Source organism: Mustela nigripes, chromosome 2 (assembly GCF_022355385.1).
Source record: "Mustela nigripes isolate SB6536 chromosome 2, MUSNIG.SB6536, whole genome shotgun sequence".
NCBI lineage: Eukaryota > Metazoa > Chordata > Mammalia > Carnivora > Mustelidae > Mustela > Mustela nigripes.
In genome coordinates, this window is record NC_081558.1 from 87075053 (window position 1) to 87096713 (window position 21661).

General features: G+C 44.7%; 1 protein-coding gene across 1 annotated transcript; it reads right to left on the reverse strand.

Moving 5' to 3' along the window:
• Positions 1-6671: 6671 nt before the first annotated feature.
• EAF1 (ELL associated factor 1) lies at positions 6672-21406 on the reverse strand. The gene is made up of 6 exons (XM_059390902.1): positions 21035-21406; positions 19072-19166; positions 17092-17228; positions 14700-14890; positions 12813-13046; positions 6672-10042 (listed from the first exon to the last, which is right to left on the reverse strand). The coding sequence occupies exons 1-6, from the start codon at positions 21402-21404 to the stop codon at positions 9996-9998; spliced, it is 1074 nt and encodes a 357-aa protein (XP_059246885.1). The 5' UTR covers positions 21405-21406; the 3' UTR covers positions 6672-9995.
• Between the last annotated feature and the right edge of the window lie 255 nt (positions 21407-21661).

Sequence of the window (21661 nt, forward strand, 5' to 3'; positions counted from 1 at the left end):
TTAGTTGGAGCTGGACACGAGAGGCCCTGTCCTGGGTCCCTTGCCTTGAAGGGCACCAATCTGGCCCTTCTCTGGCCATGACCCTCCCCAGAGGGCAGGAAGTCTATGAGGCCAAGGTGACCCGCCCACTGGAGCTTGTGCACCCCTCTCCCAGACCATGATCCAAGTACCCGGGAGACCCCAGCTCCCAGCCAGGTGGTTCTGAGCCTAAGCAGCCCTTTTCCGCATGTCTGAGTGTGACCTGCACACACCTGGGTGGCCAGGGACAAGTTGTGTTTAGGGGTTATAGATGGGGCTTGGATACACAGGCTGGGGTTTCCACACAGACACACATAAAGCCCCACTCTGTGTGGGCTGGTCCTTGCCCTCCTTCTGCCCCCACGGAGCTTTGAGGAATCTAAGTATTCCAGAATCAAACCCAGCCTTCCAGGTCTCATGGAAAGTGTGACTGTCAAGTAAGCAGAGAGACATATTTGGTAATAGTTTGTTAGATTCTAACATAAGTACTTAGACATGTGGCATCTTGTAACCAGATCCCACGACATCAGAGGTGGGCCTGTCTCTGACGATTGCAAAGGGTTTCTGAACGGCTCTGAAAATGAAAGGATTTAAAGCCACATGTTCAAAGTATATATGTAATAATAGTAATCCTCCCCCTGTGGCACTGTCATTTTTTTTAACTTTAATTCAGTTCATTTATATATAGTGTATTGGTTTCAGAGGTAGAGGTCATTGATTCGTCGGTCTTATCTAACACCCAGCACTCACGACACCACATGCTGCCCTTATAGGGGAACCTGTAAGCAGGCCAGGTGGCCACAGAACAGGTAGCCGAATGTTTCCTGAGAGCATTTGCTGGCTCTGTGTAGAGCTGAGGTGCCACAGTGGGGAGGGAAGAGCACTGTACTGGGAGTCCTGCCACTAGGGCCCTGACTCGGTTTGTCACTTCTCATAGACTCCATCTCCTTACCTGGAAGAAACTATACATAAGGATTGAATTTTCTTCCAGCCCTAACAGCTTGTGGGTGGGACTCTGTCCTCCAGTGGTGACAGGGGATGCCTAGGAGTGTGATGGATATCCTCACCTGCTCCTGAGGCTGTCACGTGGAGTGGCTGAGACTATCTCCGGGTCTTCAGAGCTACAGCTCAGTCACCAAAAAAGGGTATGTTGGTTTAGATGCTTTTGTTGGTAGGCAGTAGAAAATCCAACTTAAATATAATATAAACCACAGGGTGGAATTTATTGGCTTATATAACTTAAGAATTCCAGTGGCAGAGTGGAGATCAGGCATGGTTCAATCGAGGTTCCCACTCCATTTTTCTCTTGAGATGTCCTATCTCCTGTTAGTTTGATCCTTGAGTAGTCATAAGCTGACTATTGCAGTTTCAGGCTTATGTCTGTACCCTATAATATCCAGAGGAAGAGATAATATCTATTCTATTCTATTTGAGATAACATCTCAAATTTTTTTTTCCAGAAGCTCACCCCAAGTCTTACCTTGAACATCATTGTCTATTTGAAGTCACATGCCCAATCATTTGTTATTGTCAGGAGAATGCCACCTGCTAATTGGATTATAGCTGGGCTTCTGAAACCATGGAGGCAAAAGGTATAAGATGACTCCTTGCCCATCCCTGGGGATTCTCCAGAAGCACATCTGCTGTGTAAGGAAAGGGTGGTTATTGGACTATATCATGGGGAGCAGGTAAGGGGTAAATGGGTGCTGGGTACACACAGTGTCTACCCCAGTGGCTGTCTCTGGTTTTGCTTTACCTTTTGGCAGGAATATGTGCTGAGCCTTTGGGGCAAACATTTAGGAAGACTCTTCACACCTAGAAAGCTCTTGGCTGATTCCAAGAGATCTACTCAAAAGAAGTTGACTTTCCTAGGGAGCCATAGGATGTGAAAGAGGTGGTGTAGTTTGCTTTTGTGACAAAAGGAGAGGATTTGGTTCACGTATCTGGGTTTGAAGCCTGACTGTCACCAACTCCCTGTTTAATTTTCCTGTATAATTTGCTTTTCTGTTTTTCTCATCTTTATACTGGGTTATTTCAGGGTTGTATTGAATTTTAGTGATAATATGGTTAAAATTTCTGACACCCAGAAACTCTTTAGGGAGGGCTGGGTTTTGTCTGTCATTATTTGATAATTCAGGCCAAATCACTCACCTCTTTGGGACCTGGGGTTTTCTTCTTCCCGCTTTGAGGCTGGTAACAAGAGCTCACTTTCGACAGCAGTTTGGACCATAGCCTCTACTACAAACCAGTGAAAAAGAGCAGAGGTTCTCAAACTCTGCAGCACGTTAGCCCATTTGATGAATAGCACTGGGGATGAATCAACAAGTTTTGTGGACCAACAAGATTAGGTTTACTGTCTTGTAGCAGGGAGACCAAACACCAGAGGTACAGTGGTTTGATGAGGGGCATCTCATCAAACCAAGAAAGACAAGATTATGGGAGGACTTGGGGAGGGGTGGAAGTGTAGGTAGAATATGAAAGAAGCATCATGGGAACAGGCTCAAAGCAAAGCAGGCAGTGTATAAAGGGGTCAAGATCAAGCCCGGGCTGGGAAATAGAGTCAGGTCCTGATCCCTTGAACTGCAAAGTTAAGGAAAAGCATGGACTGTTGGGCCTGAAAATCCCTATCAGGATTTCTGAATCTAGGGCAGAAGCTGCAGCTGCTTCTTGTGTCAGAGTGACTCATGCAGCTCAGGTTTTCCAGGCAAGAGTGGAAAGTTTCTTTCTTACTGATAGGATTGCAGACTGCAAAATTCCGGCAGCCCAAGATTTTAATCACAAAGGCTGACAGTGATTTTGGTTCGGGTGGCAGGAGTAAAATGCAAAGCTGGGGTTGTCACTGAAAAGAAAGCAGCAGTCACTCAAAAGGCATGAGTGATTACTGTAGGCTGCAGTGGTGACCTTGGGAGGATGGTTTCCTGTTAACTTTGCAGCTTTATCCGTGTCTGCTCTGGCAGTCTGATGAGTGACAGAGAATAGGCCTGACTTTTCCTCTCTCAGCCTGGACTGGTTTCTTACCCTTTCACTGGTAATGGAGGCCCAGGCTCTGCTCAACTGATCCCCATCAATCCAGCCTGTGGCTGGGCTTCTCTAGGCCACCCTACAAGCTCCTAACATAACCAGGGAAGCGTGGGGATGGGCTTTGGCCCCAGAAGTCTTTATCTGCCAGCAAAGCTATCTGAGTGACAAATTTGTGAGCAGAGTAAGGTCTTTAGAGGAACTTTGGTTATTAGTACTTAGGAAGCAGAGCTTGGGAAGATGGTAGAACAAATTTTCTAAGCATCATGGGACAGGCACACTGGTCATCCGTCACTCTAATATGCGCTTGAAGGATACATGGGTCAATTGCTTAAGAAATCTCCAGTCCCTGCCTTTCCTCCCCTATGGTGGAGTGAACCAATTTCAGTGAAACTCAGATCTTGCATTCCTGTGGTAATAATGAGCGCATAGATCAAGGATCTTGGCAATTCATCAAGGAGATTTACATTTCAGCAACCCACAGTTACCATCCATGGGCCCAGAGGCTCCAGGAGTGTGGTTTCCATCTTCATTTGTAACCATTCCCAGAGATCGCAGATCACATAAAAGTAATGGGTTAAGGACTCCCCACCCCACATCATCCAGTTCCTTCCCCTCCCCTGCCCCTGGCGTGGGGGTGGGGGTGGGAGTGGGGGGCGGAAATAGAGGAAGAGAACCCATACTGTCATACTGCCTTTATCACAGGGGATTCCTCTCTGGGGGTTCGCCTGGGTTCTTTGCAGCCCCAGACAGTTTACTTTTGGAGTCAGACAGCTCTACACAAAGAAACAACCTCACTAAAGGATAAATGGGCTATTTCCCCAGGCCTCTGGTCCCCTTTGCCCTACTACCTTTACAGAAAGAAAAAGGAGCCCACATAAGAACGAAATCCTGCTGTCAAAATGCTGGTATCTCAAGAGAATTGGTGACACCTCTTCTAGAATTTGGGTTTTAATGTTCCAACTTTTAAGGAGTACCATTCCCCACTGTGTGTGCCATTCCAGGCTGCTCTCAATCCAACACCTAGCATGGGAAATCGAAGGTGGTCATCCCTAGTCATGGGTCATCACTTGAGGCTCATCACAGGAGACTATTTTTAGAGCAGAGATTTAAAACTTTAAGGTTTATAAGGATGATCCGAAGGCTTGTTGAAATAGACTACAGGGACCCACTTCAGAGTTTCCGATTCAGCAGGTCTGGGGTAGGACCTGATTAATTTCTAACAAGGTCCCAGGGGATGCCCATGGTGCTGGACCCAGGAACCACACTTTCAGAGCCACTACTCTGGGGAAATGTCTCATCTGAGAACAATGGCAGTAGACCAAATACACTGGGGGAAAGGACTTTGGGTAGGTGGCTTTTTTCTATACATTAGGAGGTAGGGTCTTTGTCCCTTCCTTCTGAATCTAGGTGGGCTTTTGATTGCCCGGACCAACAGAATACTGTGGATGTGATGCTGAGTCACTTTCCAGGCTAGGTCATCTACAGCCAAGCAGCTTCTTGGGACATTCATTCTAGGTAAGCAGCCCTCACGTAAGAAGACCAACCACCTTGAGACTGCCATGTCAGACAGGCTCTGGTTGACAGTCCCAAATGAACCTGCTTCCAACCATCCCCACCATGGTGCCAGACATGTGAGTGAAGCCAGTTTGGATTCTCCGGTCCTGCCTATCTGCTGTCCAGGTAACACTGAGCAACCTCAATTGAAGCCCCAGGGAGAATTGCCCAGCCAGGCTCTATCCTAAATCCTCATCAACAGATTCCAGGAGATAAAATGGTTGTTTTCAGTCACTAAGTTTTAGGGTAGTCTGTTACCTAGCAATAGGTAACAAACAGTGCTTTAGGTTGGAAAGGTTAGAAAGGAAGCAAACTACTCTGAACAGGGCAAAGTGCTAAGTCCAGAGGAGCTGCTAGCTTGGATTTGGTGCCCTCTGCAGGAACCATGAATAGAAGTTGGCACTAACTCCTACATGAACTATTTATCTGCCCAGGAGGAAAGTCAGACCAAGAGGGGCTGCAGTGGTTGTATGGCCCAGTGTTCTCAACCATGGTGGGGACATGGGTATGTGGAGATAGTAGATTGACTGCAACAACTGCCTAATTCTCACACTGCCCAGTATCCACACCTTTCCAACGTACTTGGCAACTCCTCCCATCGGCTGGTGGAAGGTACTGTATTTGTCCAGCCCTTGATTCTGAACTTGACCCTGCGACTGCTTTGGCCAATGACACGTGAGCAGTTGTGACAGAGGCAGTGGTGTTTCCTCTCTCAGTCTGGCACTTCTGCCTTTGCTAAGACAACATGCCTACGCTAGACTGCTAGAGGCTAAGGCATGTGGAGCCCACCTGAACTGCCCTGGTTGGACTGGCCAAAGCCATCCCAGATCAGCCGAATCTGTCAAGTAGCAGGCGTACATAGCCTAGTCAAGACCAGACTGCCCAGGCACTCCCAGTCTAAATCATCAGTCCAGACTTTTAAGCAAAATAAATGCTTATTTTATGCCACTGAATACTGGGATGCTTTGTTACATATCACTGTAGGGGCAACAATTACTCAGGATCCTAGTCCCTTAAATGTCATTGAATGCAAACTGCCACTTCCCCAGACAGTCCTGGGTCAAGTCTAACTCCTAGTTCACCTGAGGAAACGGGAGCCAGTTGCAGAATAGGTAGCAGAGGATTCCTATTCATTTTTTTTTTTTTTCCAAGATTGCATTTTTTTATTTGAGAGAGAGGGAGCACAAGCAGGGGGAGAGGGAGAAGCAGACTCCCGGCTAAGCAGGGAGCCCAGTGCAGGGCTTGATCCCAGGGCCCTGGGATCATGACCTGAGCCAAAGGCAGACGCTTAACCCCACTGAGCCACCCAGGCACCCCAGCCTAGTTCTCTTACTGTGTAATTATCGTCAGTCCAAGTATATGGAACACCCATTTAGTGAAAGACACCAGAGAATTAAAAGGGTCGCTGTCCACCTAGAAGTTTATTATAGACTACCTGGAGCCAAGACCACAAGACTGATGTAGGCACTGCTGTATGTGGCATGGAAGCAGGAGGCAGGATCATTTCCAGCCTGTGAGCGTCTGTGTGGCTGGATGAGTGGCACGGCAGGGCAGGTGGAAAGAATTTGGTGAGCTAAAATGACTAGGCTATGTCCAGGCATTCCGTTTAACCCATGCATCTGCTCTCAGATTCAAAGCTAAGCTGCCTTTCCAGACCAAGTAATGGCCTCAGATGCCATTTGGCTTGCTAAAGACAACCTTTGGTTTTGAACTTCACACCTTTTAAAACTGAGATGTTTATCCTAATGATCATAAGCACCAAATTAAAAAGGAATCCATTTAGATAAGTAGGCATAAGCATAAAGGATTCTTAATAGAACTCTACATTTTTCATTGATTTTTTTTAAAGATTTATTTATTTATTTATTTGACAGAGAGAAATCACAAGTACACTGAGAAGCAGGCAGAGAGAGAGAGAAGGAAGCAGGCTCCCTGCTGAACAGAGAGCCCGATGCGGGACTCGATCCCAGGACCCTGAGATCATGACCTGAGCCGAAGGCAGCGGCTTAACCCACTGAGCCACCCAGGCGCCCTTCACTGATTTCTAATAAGAAAATAAAATCCACCAAGTCATGGAGTGTATTGCTGCCTTTTTTTTTACTTAAATATAGTGATCTTTAAGAGAATAAACAACAACAACAAAAAAAAACTTTACACAGCAAATATTTTACATAAATGTAAACATGCACATCTACTTCATAATTATGCATAATTATAAACTTTTAGGCACGAGATTTTTAAAAATCATTAAAGAGTAAGACAACAAACCCAAGACAGAGAGGACAGAAGCAACAAAAACACATTTCATAACGCTTCAATTGGTCTTGTCTTCCAACCTACTGGTTAAGGCCTGAGTTTCAGAAATCCTACCTTCCTTGCCAAATGGAAACTTCCAACTTGGCTGTACCTAATAATATACATCCACAGAACAGACTATTATCTTTCAAAATAATGTAATAAATACATCTCTCTCACACACACATATACACACACCCCCCATACATACCCTATTTAACCAGCCTCTCAATAAAGATAGCAAGGATTTTGGAATTTTCAAGTTTTCCCACCACTGAAGCACACAAATATTAATACCACACACAGAAAACAATGATTCTGCTCTAGAAATAAATTAGTTAATGAGTGGCATCATCACACATCTCGTTTGTATTACATTTCTCCAAATCACATCTTTACTGTGGTTTGCCATGGCTCCTTGGGTACCTCGGATTTAAGTCTTTATACCTTGCCTAAAGACCCACAGTATGGTAGAAGGTGTACAGGACAAAGAAAAGGCAATTTGAACAATTCCGTTAGAGACTTCAAAACCAAGAAAATCAGCATGGATCGTTTCCAGCTGTCTCCAAATTGGAATTAGAATGTTTTCTCTATGTCTACCTTCTGTACTCCACTGGTTAGTTTTCTCTCCCTCCTCCCCACCAGGCTATAAGCATCTGAATATCTATTCCTGTGGACACCCCAGGGAACAGAGATGAGGACAGTCCCTGCTTTTAAGGAGTGCACAGCAACCAGAGCTCAGGCAAGAGGAAGGTCAGAATGTCCACACAGCACTCCAGTGGGCAGAAACGAACAGAGGAAGAGTCCACGAGGATGGCGTCTCCAGAGTGTCAGCACTGGGGCTTGGCGGGGGAGAGGGAAGGGAGACACTGAAAAGGCACAGAGGCACAAAGACCAAGTCCAGTGAGGCTGGCATGAGGTTACTCATGAGAAGTAGTCTCTGAGGCCAAATTCTTGATTTCTGAAAAGAAAAGATTCCTTGTTCTTGTTCTTGTTCTGGTGGGTGAAGATAGAGGGCCGAGTGAGGGAACCAAGAGGGCTTTGTGCAGAGAACAAAATGGAAACAGGCTAGAGGAGAACCATGCAGTGTGAGACAGGATGGGTGACAGAGGAAAGGGTCTGAAGCGTAGAGAGCTCAAATCACCAAATCCAGTGCCATATGCAAGCATTTCCTATAGAAACAAACATCTTGACCCAACATACCAAAAACCACAATTCTGTCTGTATAAATCAAGACGTTGGGAGAAAAAAAAGAGAGAGGTTTAAATAGATATTTTTAGTTCAAGTTCCTGGAACCTGCCCCAAGTTGAGCAAGTTAAGATCTCTGAACCAATTCCCATATCCAGTAATAAGTCTCCCAGTCATGACTCTCACCTTCCCTGAGCTGTCATTACCAAGGAATTATAAAACAATTATCAATTCATTATAAATAAATTCCTACCTGCCCTTAAACCCACAGAAACATCAGGATGCATTAAGAACCCACCATAGAGTACTACTGTGTTACCCTATTATCTGTACTGGGTGGGGTGGTGTGAGTGTGCCGCTGGATGACGGTGCCAGGCCCACATCTCCAGCTCACCCGGAGGCACTGTGTCCATCCAACAGGTGACTCTATAAGGTGCAACTCTCCCCAGAGCCCCCACTGTGAATCATCTACTTCCTTCCCAGGTCCAGACTGCTTCCATCCACTAACAGAGGAAGCAGAGGCCATCTTTGAGTGGAGGAACCCAAGGAAGGAAAATCATTTTTAATGTTCTTGATACCCAGTGAACCAAAGTAAATAGAAATTTCTCAGGACCTTCAAATTGTATTCATTCCAATTACAGAAATGGGCTATTCCATACTAATCACAGGACAATTTATCACACATTCACTCAATACGGAACATTTACTAGTGACCAGTTTCCTGTAAGATTCACGTGGAAACCACACATGGCAAAAAGGCAATCTTGTGACTTTCTTATATCAAAAATACAGATCAGTCAGGGAGTCAGGCACAAACAGTGGTAGAAAAGCATGAACAGAAATGTCTTCTCAAAGAATGTGCTCATTTCATATTGCAGAACTGCTTCCCATCTAGATTCTGGTTTTTGAAAACCTGCTGCTGGTTCTTTTGTTTGGAAAGGTTCCTTCAGTACACCTCTCTTCCACTCCTACCTCCCCCTACTAGAATGCACTGAATAAAGAACCCTTAGTATGGGTCTACGTGGAACTAAGAGCCCCCATCTGACTGTACCTTGAGTGTCAGCATGGTGGCTGATGGTTTAACCTGCTCACCTAGCCTCATGGAGTTAGAGACTTTCTGGATCAGAATTTGAGTCAGACGTACCCAACAGTTTTGTCTTTTGGAATCCAATAAAAGCTCCAATGTACAGCTATCAGTGTCAAGTATAATAATCTCCAGTTCCAATAAGTGAGATTCAAGGGAGGGAGCAGCAGGGAAAGTCTGGAGTGGGGGCACGAGACCAGCCGTAGCCAACCATGGGCTTCTCTTTCCTTATTTGTAAATGAGGTGGTTGAACTAGCAGAGCTCCAGGGTCCTGCCCGGCAGATGCTCTAGGACTCTCTCTTGAAGTCTGTTTCTACACAGCTTATCAGGTTGGGTCCAACAAAACTTCCTTACCACTTTGTCTCAGCAGTGTAAAGTGGTTTTAACATATTTCAATGCTGCAGTTTGAGGTTTCCCTCCCTCTCCTACCCCTCAAAGACCAGGTTTCATTTCACTGGTGCAAACCACCTGGCCAAACAGGTGGCTGCTGAGGTTTAAAATGGAATCACTGGCCTGGTAGAGATAAAGGCCTTTGAGTAACCTAGACCAGGGCACATTGATCTGTTGTCCATGAACAGTGTTAATCAAATAGAAATATAATTCTGTTAGTTCTATCACAGTTCTACTTTGCAACAGGAGATTGTTCGGAAATTATACGAGAAAATCACCCACCACCACTAAGTTAAAGACTTGAATATCTGAGACCTCCAGAGCCTCAAACTCCTACACAGTCACTGATCCACAGTGTGTCCCTCTCAGCACGGGGCTCTGTGCGAGCGCAGCCAGGTCCAGTAGCACATCTGTGCACGAGAAGCTGATTTCGAAAGAGCCGCGTCTAGTCATCACTGTCACTGCCAGACTCACTCAACTGCAAGTCATTTCCTATAAAAAGAAAACAGAATCACACCAAAAGTACACAATTTCAAAAGGACTTCCCCACAGTTCTTTGTTTGACTGCCTTGGTTATCACACTACAGTAAAACCAGGCCAATTCCACTTAATTAGGGAGGAAAATCAATTTGGCTCAGTGACAAAACTGATGCAATCGACGCTTTTAAAGAAATGCCATTCTTGGGAGCTGCAAACCACAGTGATGCTGCTTACTGGGATAGTGCAGGCCAGGAGCAGGCCAGACAGCTTTTAAAAATGTGTTAATAAAAAGCAAGCCAGGCACTTACAGATAACTGATTCACCATCTAGAATTGTCCATATTAAGTTGCTTTATAAAAGCTAAAATAACATGGAGTTAGGCTTCCTGGTAAGAAAGCTGAATACTGTTTATACCAGGAACACGCTAATCCAGGATTCCCTCTGGGACACCTCTGCCCAGGATATTCATGTTACTTTAAACCTCAACTCAACTAATGAGCTTTCGTAAAGCCCCTGATCTTTGTTTAGTGTGCTGAATTTAGGTTTTAGGAGTGAAGAACAGAAGTACTCAACATTTCAGTCTCAGATGATAATAAGAGTTAACAGAACCCCAGCTGACACCACAAAAGTGAACTGTGACAAGAGCTAGGCCAGGTCTTCTTAAAGTTTGCTCTGAGGACCTGGGGACCTTTCCAGAGGGTACTTTCTTTTCTACTCCACGCCTGTGTGATGCCTGATTTTCTTCACCTACATCAACCTGAACAACTTATGGCAATAGACTGAATGCAGAAATGGGTATAGAATCCGGGTTTCTACTAAGCCTGACATTAGAGCTGTAATATTGTAAAGCAGTATTACTCTTCTTACTAAATATTTTCTGATTAGAAAATTTGTTCTTCATAAAAATGTTACTTTTGTTACCATTTGATGGTTATTATTGTTACTTTAAATGAATTACTGAAATATTTTAAATATTTCTCAGTTATAATTTCTAATATGGTAAATATTGATAGATCTAAGCCACATACACAAAAGCCCTTTGGGGTCCTCAATAACTTTAAGAATTAAGAGGTCTGAGACTCAAGAATGTGACGACTCATGTTCTAAACTTAAGAAACCAGTGTGGGCCTGGCAGCCACTCCTGTCAGCTAAGCTGAGCACAACTGCTTACACAGTAAGATGCGGTGTATTTAATAGGTCAGTGTAAATGGAACTGAAAAATCTAGTTTTGAAATTGCTTATGTAATTGATTTGATTCAGGTTCAAATTGATCCATTTATTTATTTTTGAGAAGAAAAAATATAACCTAGGTTACTACTCAGAAAAACAATATGATAATGACTCTATGTATTTTTATATCAGGGTTAGCAAATTTGCATTATTTACTGTGATTTTAGGGTTTATAAGTTGGTTCCAGTTGACAATCCTGGTTTAAATAACCCTAGTATTTTACTGTCTATGAGATATGCCAAGTTAAGGAACTGCTATTTGAAGAATGAAGAACAGGGTAACTAAGAGCCATAAAGAACTAAAAGAATTTTAAGGCACTGGTAGGCAGGTAACACCCACGGTGCCATTTTTTTTGCTCTTTCTTTCTAAAAGGAAAGGGTAACTTAGCATTAACTGGGCAAAATTAAGAACTGATTTAAAGCCACAGTAGCTGTCTGGTACTTTTCCACTGTGAACACCAAACTTCAGATGTGAAACTCATCATTCTCCCGAGCCAACTGAGAAGAGCACCGAAGCACACCCTGATACCTAGAATGTAGGCCCACAGAACGGGAGAGTAGACAGGATCCTTCACTGGTAACCTAACAGTGCTGGACTCACTCAAGGAGAAAAGCAGGGCCTTGAGTAGTGTTTCTCTGGTGGGGGTGGTTTTGTGCCCCAGAGGACATCTGGAAATGTCTTGAGATATTCTGGGTTGATACAACTGGGGCAGAAGAGATGAAGAAGACCACCTAGTGGGTAGGGGCCAGGAATGCTCTTAGCCATCCTGCAATACATATTTTGCCCTTCCCCAAACAAAGATTTCTCTGGCCCACATCTCTTGTGCTGACGTTGAGAATTACCTTTCCCTGGTCCACAGTAGCAAGGTTAACTAAGTTAGCTTCCCCACTATTGCCTCCAGACCTTCCAGCCTCCTCCAAGGCAGTCATACCAGGTGAGAGCATTCATTAGGATTCTGGAGAGAGGGGGGCAAAAGGAAGCAGCACGCGCCCCATGTCCAATAAAAGAAATTTGTGTTTGTTCTTGTTTTGCTCTTCTTTACTTTAGTACCAACTGCACTGAGAGCCACCCGACACTGCAATGCCCCTTCCTCTCCTTTTTGGCAACGGCTGGTTGGTTTCCAAATACATCCTAATGGCTCAGGTTCCCAAGTCTGTGGGCTGTGGGCCACCAGTCTGGAGTCCTCGGGACTGTACAAAGATGGGGAGGCGGGGGCAGTGTGGTGGTAGGCAGCACCCCAAAAGCCTGTCAAATGCAAAAATACAGAGCCAAGATGTTCATGTTTCAGCATTTTCCAGACTTCACAAGACCTTATTTGTGCTGGTAGGGGAAAAAAGAGAAAACAGACTTCTTAGTCTTGTACTTCTCTTTTTTTTAGTCTTTGGTAACTTACTCCTTTCTGCTCCAAATTTTCTTTGTCAGGATCCTTTCTTATGCCTTAAATCTCTTCTGGCGTAGAGACTCTGATGTGAGATAAACAAAAGCCACACCTCTGGCCTGACATGCGCCACTCCCACCGCCCCAAAGCCAGAAAAAGGGAGCGCACACTTACTGAGTGTGTTCATGAGCTGGCTGCTGCCTTGTGGCCGGCTGGTTCCATTGGCGACAGCCGGCCTGATATTGTAGGGCTGCTGGTGTGCAGGCTGCAGGGGAGACGCCGGGCCATTGTCCTCACCCCCACTGCTGGAGCTGTCGTCATCACTTCCTGACGAGCTCTCCGAGTCGGAGGAACTGCTCCCGCTGCTGCTGCTCATCTGTTCAATAATGTCAACTTCGGCCCTCAGCTCTGGAATAAAATGACATGACTGGGGTGAGCACAGCAACCCCTCTCAAGGCCACACATGGAACCTTCTGTAGACAGTGAAGTGGCAAGACCAACAGCAACGAGGAATAACTTAAAACTCCTGCTTAATTTCCTAAAAACGTACAAACAAAATGACTAAAACCAAAACCAACAAAATAACACTGTCTTCAGAGAGACACTTCACCCCAAATAACCAAACAGAAAACCGTTTCAGATAATGGCTGTTCTGTGTAAGAAATGAATCAAGTCTATTTGCCTTATCTACTTTAAAAAAAAAAAAAAAAAGGATTGTGAATTATGGGATTAAACACCAAGTAAGAAAAGTACTATGCTAAGGGGTTGAAAAATATTTGATTAGGCACTGGAACATGTGGATGCTTGTTTCTGGATCTACTTCTAACCAGCAGTGAGACCTAGGTGGTAGTCAATGAATTTTCTGAGACACTGAAAAAGATGAAAGGCCAGAGTGGGCGGCCTCTGAAGTCCTTTTCAGCTTTCTTGTCACACAAAGAAACTGAGGTGGGCAGGGGTAACCACAGTAACTGATGGAAAATGGGGAAATGACATTCTTCCTCTGCACTCTTTCTATACTTCCCCGAAAGCCGAGCCCGTCTGGTACTACATTTTCTACCCATGAACAGCAGGGAAGGAAAAACAAGTTTCCCTTCCAGTGTCGCTGAGTACATTAAGGATGCATCATAGGATACACTAAGATGCCAGATTTTCCTGTCCAAACATACCATGTGGTTTTAAACAAGTATGGTTCCTTTAGGCATAACTGACAATAACCAACCACTCACAGTCCAATTCCTATTCAGCTAAAGTGAAAACTTTGATAAACAGGATGAGGAAAACAAAAACAGCAGCTTAACGAATGTGCACTGCACAGAGAATGATTCTGTTTACTACGAGAGCACTTCTACAAGGTAGAAAAGGGAAGCTTTTTATCTTAAAGGACAACTCGTTATCTTTCCCTTTTTTACCACTATTACAGATTTACTTCTGTTTCATAGAACTTTACAAATCTGGAATACGACACTTAGTCTCATAACCTCCTAAAGAGTCTGGACAATTAAAACCACCCACTCACTGTATGGGGAGAAAGCCACGGTGATCCTGGCCTGGGGTCTAACTGGAGAGAGCCTGACCAGATCTCTAGGTCTTTCTAGGCTGTGTCCATTTCCAGGTCCCCATGGCACTTTTGTGTTCACATACTTTGTGTTAGTACAAAGCATTGGTCCTGGTATTTTCAATTGTTTTTCTGACCTAGATATTATACTAACATTGACAGATCTGGTTTTTACCCCAACACCTTGGAATTCTCTTCTCCCAAAGCTTTAAAGGCATGTTGTATAGACCTTCAGGGGGCAGTCATGCTTGTTTATATCCTGGACCTCTAAGCAGAAAGCTGTAAGACAGCCACAACTCCAGTCACTATCTCTGGACCCCCCTTAATCCAATGAGGCAAGTGGCAACAACCCCCACCTGCATCACCTCTGGAACGGTGAACTCTGCAGAAATTTCAATGGCAGAAAATGCCCATGCTGTCATGTCAATACAAGAGCCTTGTGATCGCCACAAAAACACAAAAGTCCCACTCCAAGTTGCTACTGTTTTCCAGAAAATGCTGCTTACCTCTTTTGATGTCATCCAGCTGGGGTTCAGGTGAGGGGTTATCTTTCAAGGGCGAAGTTTTGGGTCCTACTGGAGGTTTTGTCGGAGCTCTGAATGGCATAGGTGGTGGAGGTGGTGGTGGCTGTGGTGGCTGTGGGGGACGAGTGGGCTGCTGTTCCATGCGAGCTTGGATTTTACTGCTCCCCTCGGCTCTGAAATGAGATATCCATGAGATAGCCTCCGTTAAATTGGAGGGGCAAAAACAGTACTCAAATCTGTTCAGGGGACCCAGTACCCATAGGTCTCTGCACATCCCTGTGCTCTTTAAAGACTACTTCAAGACACTGATGTTTGTAATGTTCTCACATGAGCTACCTATTCAATAACGCCTACTGATTCCAGTACTGCACTCTGCACCAGACATACAGAGATGAACAAAACAGACATGCAATCCTCACGGGACTCACGTTTAGTATGTAGGACACAAAGGGATTATGAGATCTCAAAGACAACAGGATTATTTATTTGACCTGTGTACAATATAAAGTTACAGTCACAAGTACATGAGTTACTAAGTAAAACCGCTCTTGAAATACTGGTTAGTTTGCACATTTCTGCATGACCTATTACTGCTTGTTCATCTTGTCACATGCCAGCTCTTGCGGGCAGACAGGCAAAGCATTCCACCCCAAACAGAGAACATTTTATTCATTTACAATTTCTTTTGTAAATGGACTAGCCCAGCAAACTTTGGGTTTTTGAACTTTGTGCACACAAATCACCTGGGGAGCTCATTAAAATGCAGATTCTGACTCAGCAAGTCCTGAAATTCTACACTTTAAAAAATCCAAGGGGTGTCAGGGTGGCTCAGGTCACCATCCCAGGACTGGGATGGAGGGAGCTCAGCGGGGAGTCTGCTTCTCTCTCCCTCCGCTCTTCCCCCTGCTTGTGCTCTCTCAAATAAAAATCTTTAAAAAATTAAATTAAAAAGTAAAAAAGCACCCAAGTGATAAAATGCTGCTAGTCCACAGATGACACTGAGTCGTGAGAGACGTGCACCACCATCCGCTTTTGGAGGGTAATGGTGGCACTGGTTGGGGGAAGTAATTAACACAAATATATCCCTCGCGGGAGAGGAGCAGGAGCTTGGAAGCGGCATGCCTAGGGAAAGGCTCAGCTCTGGTGCTGACTCCATGGAAGTCACAAGCTCACTAGTAATCAGTCCCTTCATCTGTGTGCCTTTTTTTTTTTTTTTAAAAAAAAGGGTAACAACAGGGGTGCCTGGGTGGCTCAGTCAGTTAAGCGGCTGCCTTCAGCTCAAGTCATGATCTCAGGGTCCTGGGATCGAGCCCCACATCAGGCTCTCTGCTCAGCAGGGAGCCTGCTCCCTGCCACCCGACCACCTACTTGTGATCTCTCTGTCAAATAAATAAATTAAATAAAAAAGAAGTGCTATATTTAAAAAAGGAGGGGGGTAACAATAGCATCTTTCTAAAAGTTATGTGTAAAGTTGTGGAGAATAACACATGAAAGCATTTGGCATAGCATTCAGCAGGTGATAATCCCTCAATAAACGGTAGCTACTTTCTTGTGTAATGAGTACAGAAAAATGGCTTGAAAAAGCATAAACAGGAAAACATCAATCAGGCTGTAGTTCACTCTAAGATTTTTAAATCTTAGAGTCCATTCTAAGATTTCATGACTATTACAATAATTGCTGTATCACAATGTGAAAAATAGAACCACTGGGTTGCTTCTACAGAATAAATTTTGACTTTAAAAATCAAGTTGGCTTCACATTAAATATGTAATACTTGTTGAATTAAGTTTTAAAAGAGCTCACTACTCAAAAAAAAAAATAGGTAAAACTTTATTTTGGTATTAGAAATACCTCAAATGCATCTTGTGAAAAAAAATTTTTTTTTCTTAAGGTTTTTATTTATTTGACAGAGAAACAGAGAGCCCCGACATGGGGCTTGATCCCACTGGGATCATGACCTGAGCCAAAGGCAGCCGTTTAACTGACTAAGCCACCTGAGTACCTTCAATGTTTTCCATCTCAGAAAGAATAGATATCACTCTATGATTCTTTCATAATTACAAGTCTAGGAGTTTAAATCTTATCCCATGAGGTGGTATTATATCAACAATCATAAGATTAATAAAGTGGATTTAATTGTAAAGTACATCCTTTTCCCCAGTGGCTTCCATGTTTCAGGTCTTAAAAGAATTATTTCTTTTTATTACATGTGAGGTAGTGGTATTTTACTTACTTGTCAAGAAGACAGAGGTAGAGCTGTTGAGATTACCAACAGGACACTGAGTACCCAGTGCTCACCTCCTTTTAAAATAAACTGATGGATAATGCAAAGATACAGAAACCCTGTATCAGTCTATCTGGTTATTCACATACCTTGTTTTCTTGACCTGAATACTGCTACTGAGTTTCTCCAGCACATATTCACCAGTGTCATGATTAATGATAAGCACGCAGTCTTTCTGATAAGGCCGTTTGTTCCCCTTGAACACAGTCATTGGTGGTGTAGATCCCTAAATGCCACAAAAGTGTAAGACGATTAATCCAGACACACCAGTTAAATATTTACAAATGACCACCTCATCAAATCTTTTATCAGAGCTACTCAAATAGAACAGAATAAACAGATTTCTATTTTAATTCCTCTGGCTTTCTAGGCAAAAAGAAAGGGGAAATAATAATATACCAAGAATCTGTAACTGTGCAACTGCTTCTCAATAATCGAGAAAGGTAATAATAATTTGCAAAGTTACTATACATTTTTCTAAGGACTGAAGGTATGTTACAAATAATGGCAAGATGTGAACTGATAAAAATAGATTAGCCATTACTCAGTATTACACTGAGTAGAACTTTCACTATGAAAGTAAAACCAGTAAGTGATCTCTGTATTTCCTTATAATTTCAGAGTCCAGGGCTTCCCCTCAGGCCAAGTAACCAACAGAGCATTCTCTAAGGACAGCTCATTATTCTGCCTGGCTCAGAGTAAGTACATTATGCTACTCACCTCCCTAAGCCCCTCAACTGCTACCCTGTTGCTCTCAGACCAAAAAATAAAATCTTTAAACCAGACACCTGTCCCTTCTGCCTCAGCCTGGACCACTCAGCCCTCAGTTCTGTGGAATCCAGAGCAGAAGGCGGCTGGCCTCTCTCTGATTCTCAAGCTCCTTCTCACAGGGCTTTAATGAGGCTTCTGCCTACATCCTGCCCCTTCTCGTTCAATTACTCAACCTTCAAATCTGCTCAAAAGTCACTTCCTTAGAGAAACCTTCCCTGATTTTCTGCAGTTTTTTTATATTTAATTCTAGACCATAAGCTCCCCAAGGGCAAGAAAAGTACTTAAGTTGCTTAAGACTGTATTCTAGGTGCTTAGTAAGGGGCCAGCACACAGTAAGTGCTCAATTAATATCTGACATAAATAAAAATTAATATTTGACAACTATAGGATTTAATCTCATCTAGAATAAAAAGACTGCTTGGCTCTTTGACTCGCTATTCATAGGGTAAAAACTTAGAGATGGAAGGGACCTTAGAGACCATTTATCTAACCTCTTCATTTTACATTTGGCAAACGAAGATCCAAGGGGAGATGATGTAACCTGCCAAAGGCAACAAGTAACAAAACAGCAGTTGGAACTGGCAGACAAGTAATCGTTCCTCCACGTGAAGCTTCTCGTCCAGAGCCTTTTCATTCTATCACTGGTTACCAAGACCTTATTATGTTCCACAGTCCACCAGACTGTGACATGCAATGACACATGTACATTAAGAGTATTTTGTTTGATCCTTCAGGCTTTCTGCTTACAGTGTTGCCTTGGGCAAAGCTGCAAACAAATCTCTCTGCAAGGTATTTCAACTTAGCTTTTAACTGGGTTCCTCATCCCTAAATGAGCTGACTGCTCTGTTACTCTGGTTCTCGCTTGAAACCTTCAGCCTGGACTTCACCTTTTGCCAGATATGTGAAGTATGTCAATCCTGTTCCTGCCTGCCTTAACTCTTGGCTTGCCTGTGCCATTCTCCTAAACTGGTGTCGCTATAAATCAACATAGCATCTAGGGCTTTGCTCTTTGGGGGGAGGGGGGAGCTATGCAGCTCTAAAAGAGGGGTCAGGGATCCAGAAAGGAACATCATCTACTTTGTAGCAAATGGGAGAAAAGGGAACTTGGGGAAAATGGCAAAGAATCATTTTTACTGAAGCACCTAGGAAGCATGAATTCCATCCAACCCCACCCCCAAAATCCCTTTTCTCCTTACATTGGAACTTTAGAAATCTCAAGGTTTTCACATAGTAGGCAATTCAAATGGCAATACATAGAATATGAGGATTCACTGTGATTCCACAGTGCATAAACTTACAGGGATATGTGGTAATGTAATTGTGACTTCATCTCCTTTGCCAACCTGAAGCTCTCCTTCACAAGAAGTATCTATAGATGCTGGCTTAAAGTCATCTAAAGGGAAAAGCAAAAGAGCATTTATCCAACAAGTTACTTATACTAAGCCTCCTGGGCATTCTTATTTAAAAAGTTAAAATTTTTGTTACTCCAGATAAATGGAAAATACAAATTTAGAATTTAAAAACAACAAAAAAAAAACCAAAAAACTATTTCATTGTGGAAAACCCCACATATACAAAAACGAGAGAATAGTACAATGAGCCCCTGTGTACTGTCACCCGGCCTCAATAATTACCAAGTCAAGGACACTCTTGTTTTATCTATACCTCCCACATACTTTTCCTCCCATCCCCACTGGATTGTTTTGAAGAATAAAAAAGCTAAAATTCATAAACCCATTAAGCAAAGATACTCCCTTCTCCCAAGAGACAGATGAAAATGAATGCCTGATTATCCATAAGGTGTTTTATCAGGGTTGTATACAGGATCAAAAGTAACAGCATATTAGGAAGACTGTTACTGTTAAGCCCTATATAAAACATGAATGACATAAGCTGATTTCATTTTGCATAGAAATAAAATTAGGATTTGCCACACTCAAGTTCCTGGCTTTAACAAAAATGCTCTTGTGAAAGTACAGAGAACTATACCTCCAAAGGTTAATCTTGCCCATCTCTCTCAGCTGCTGCTGAAGTACAACATGAATAGCGATCTTACTCCATTTTGACATACACTAGCCTCAGACTGCAGGTCAGGTGCTTATGTGAAGTGTCCCAAATTCCACACTGCCCCTCACGCTACTAAACCATCGACCTAGGACATTGCTCAGGAAATGATGCTCTTACCATAATCCCAATATCCTCCCTCTGAAAGAGCCGATCTGCTGTCAGTAATGATATGGCAGGTGACCACAGAAAGATGGAACTTCATTATCTAACACGCCCTCTTCCAATGTACTGAGTCACATGTATTAGCTCCTTAGACAAAAACAAGTCTTCGCCAGCATTAGCACTACCAAGACGGGAAGCCAGGAGCTTGTGAATCACACAGGGAAGCTCAGTCAGCCAAACTCTACCCTGGACATAGACATGCCCTCCCTCGACAGAGTCTGTAATCATGTAGAAAAGGAAGGTCCAGCATAATAACTATGTGGACGTTCTTTATGCCTCCTCTCCTCTGCTTCCAAACATAGCTCAAGCTTTAACTTATTCCAGGCTCAAGAATTCTAATTTTATTCTCCACCCACATGGGACTCGACTCGGAGTTGAGTTAAAGTCTGGGTAGTAGAGGTGACCTCAAAAGACAAAAAGCAGAGTCAAACGAGGCACGGAAAGCTGGAAGGGGAAGCCCTGACGGGACGCACAGAGGATGCGAATTCTTTGGTTGCGGAGGGGAGTAAGCGCAAACTTAAGTGACCAGAACAAAGACGAAGGAGGAAGAAGGCTAAGGAAGACACGGAAGAAGAGAGTGGAATAGGAGGGAGTCGATGAGGCTCACAAGCAAACGGGAAAGACTCCTTTAAAAGTGGAGGACCCTGTAGGGTCATCAGAAAGGGGGATGGCTTAGAGGGAGAGCTGGAGTCTGACGTGGTGTCACAGTATTTCGGTAATAAAGAGGATTAAGTTTTGTATAAGGAAGGGCTGGGTGGGTGGACGAAAAAGAAGGGGCGAATAGCCTTCGGAAGAAGTATGTGGGACCACAAGACAGAATAGTCGGGAGTGGCGAAAGGTTTGGTTGGGAGTGAGTTGGAAAAGGTCGGGGGTGGGGAGCGATCAAGGTCCCGGACGATCTCAGGTAGGAGAGAAGGGAGCTGACGTAGGCAGGGCTTCCTGGGCTTTGGAGGGCCGAGGGAAGAGGGAAAAGTCGGGTTGGCTAGAGGCGGGCGCAGCAGCCGAAGGGAACCGAGGGGAGCGCGGGCTTACAGCGAATGGTGTGGAAAGAGGCCCGCGGCCGCTTCTCGAAGCTCTCTCCGAGCCGCAAGCAGTGCTCCTCGCGATCCAGCAGCGGGTTCACGGTCCCGTTCATGGCCCCGCACGAGTCTCGCGCCCGGACCGGCACTCTTCTGACGCGGCCGCGGCCCGAGCTTCCCGCGCCAACGTACAGGGGAAAGACGCTCCCGGGACTGCGATCCGCCGCGCACCGCGAGCCCAGCCGGCGCCCACCCGGGGCCGGAAGCAGAGCCTTTTCTCCGCGCCGGGCTGGGGGAGGTCGGCGCGGAAGCAGGGCCGCGGGACTTCCGGCGTCGGGGAGGGACCTCTGGTTTCGTGGCGGAAGTGGCGGGGGCGGTGCCATGGCAAAGGATCCCGCCGGGAGCTGGCCTCCAGGTGTGTTTGTCCCCACGCCGCGGCTTCCCCACTCGGCTTCCGAGGCCGGGGCCGGGCTGAGGGCTGAGTGTGTCCGGTCCTGCCCGTCCAGGTGAATGTAAGAACTGATAACGGTGAGCCCGAGCGCGGCGATCTAGTTGAACACGGGTCTGAGAGCCAGGGTGGCCGGCTCTGCGCGGGCCCTGGCGGCCAGGGCCGCCTCGTTTCTCCCGAGCGCCCTGAGCC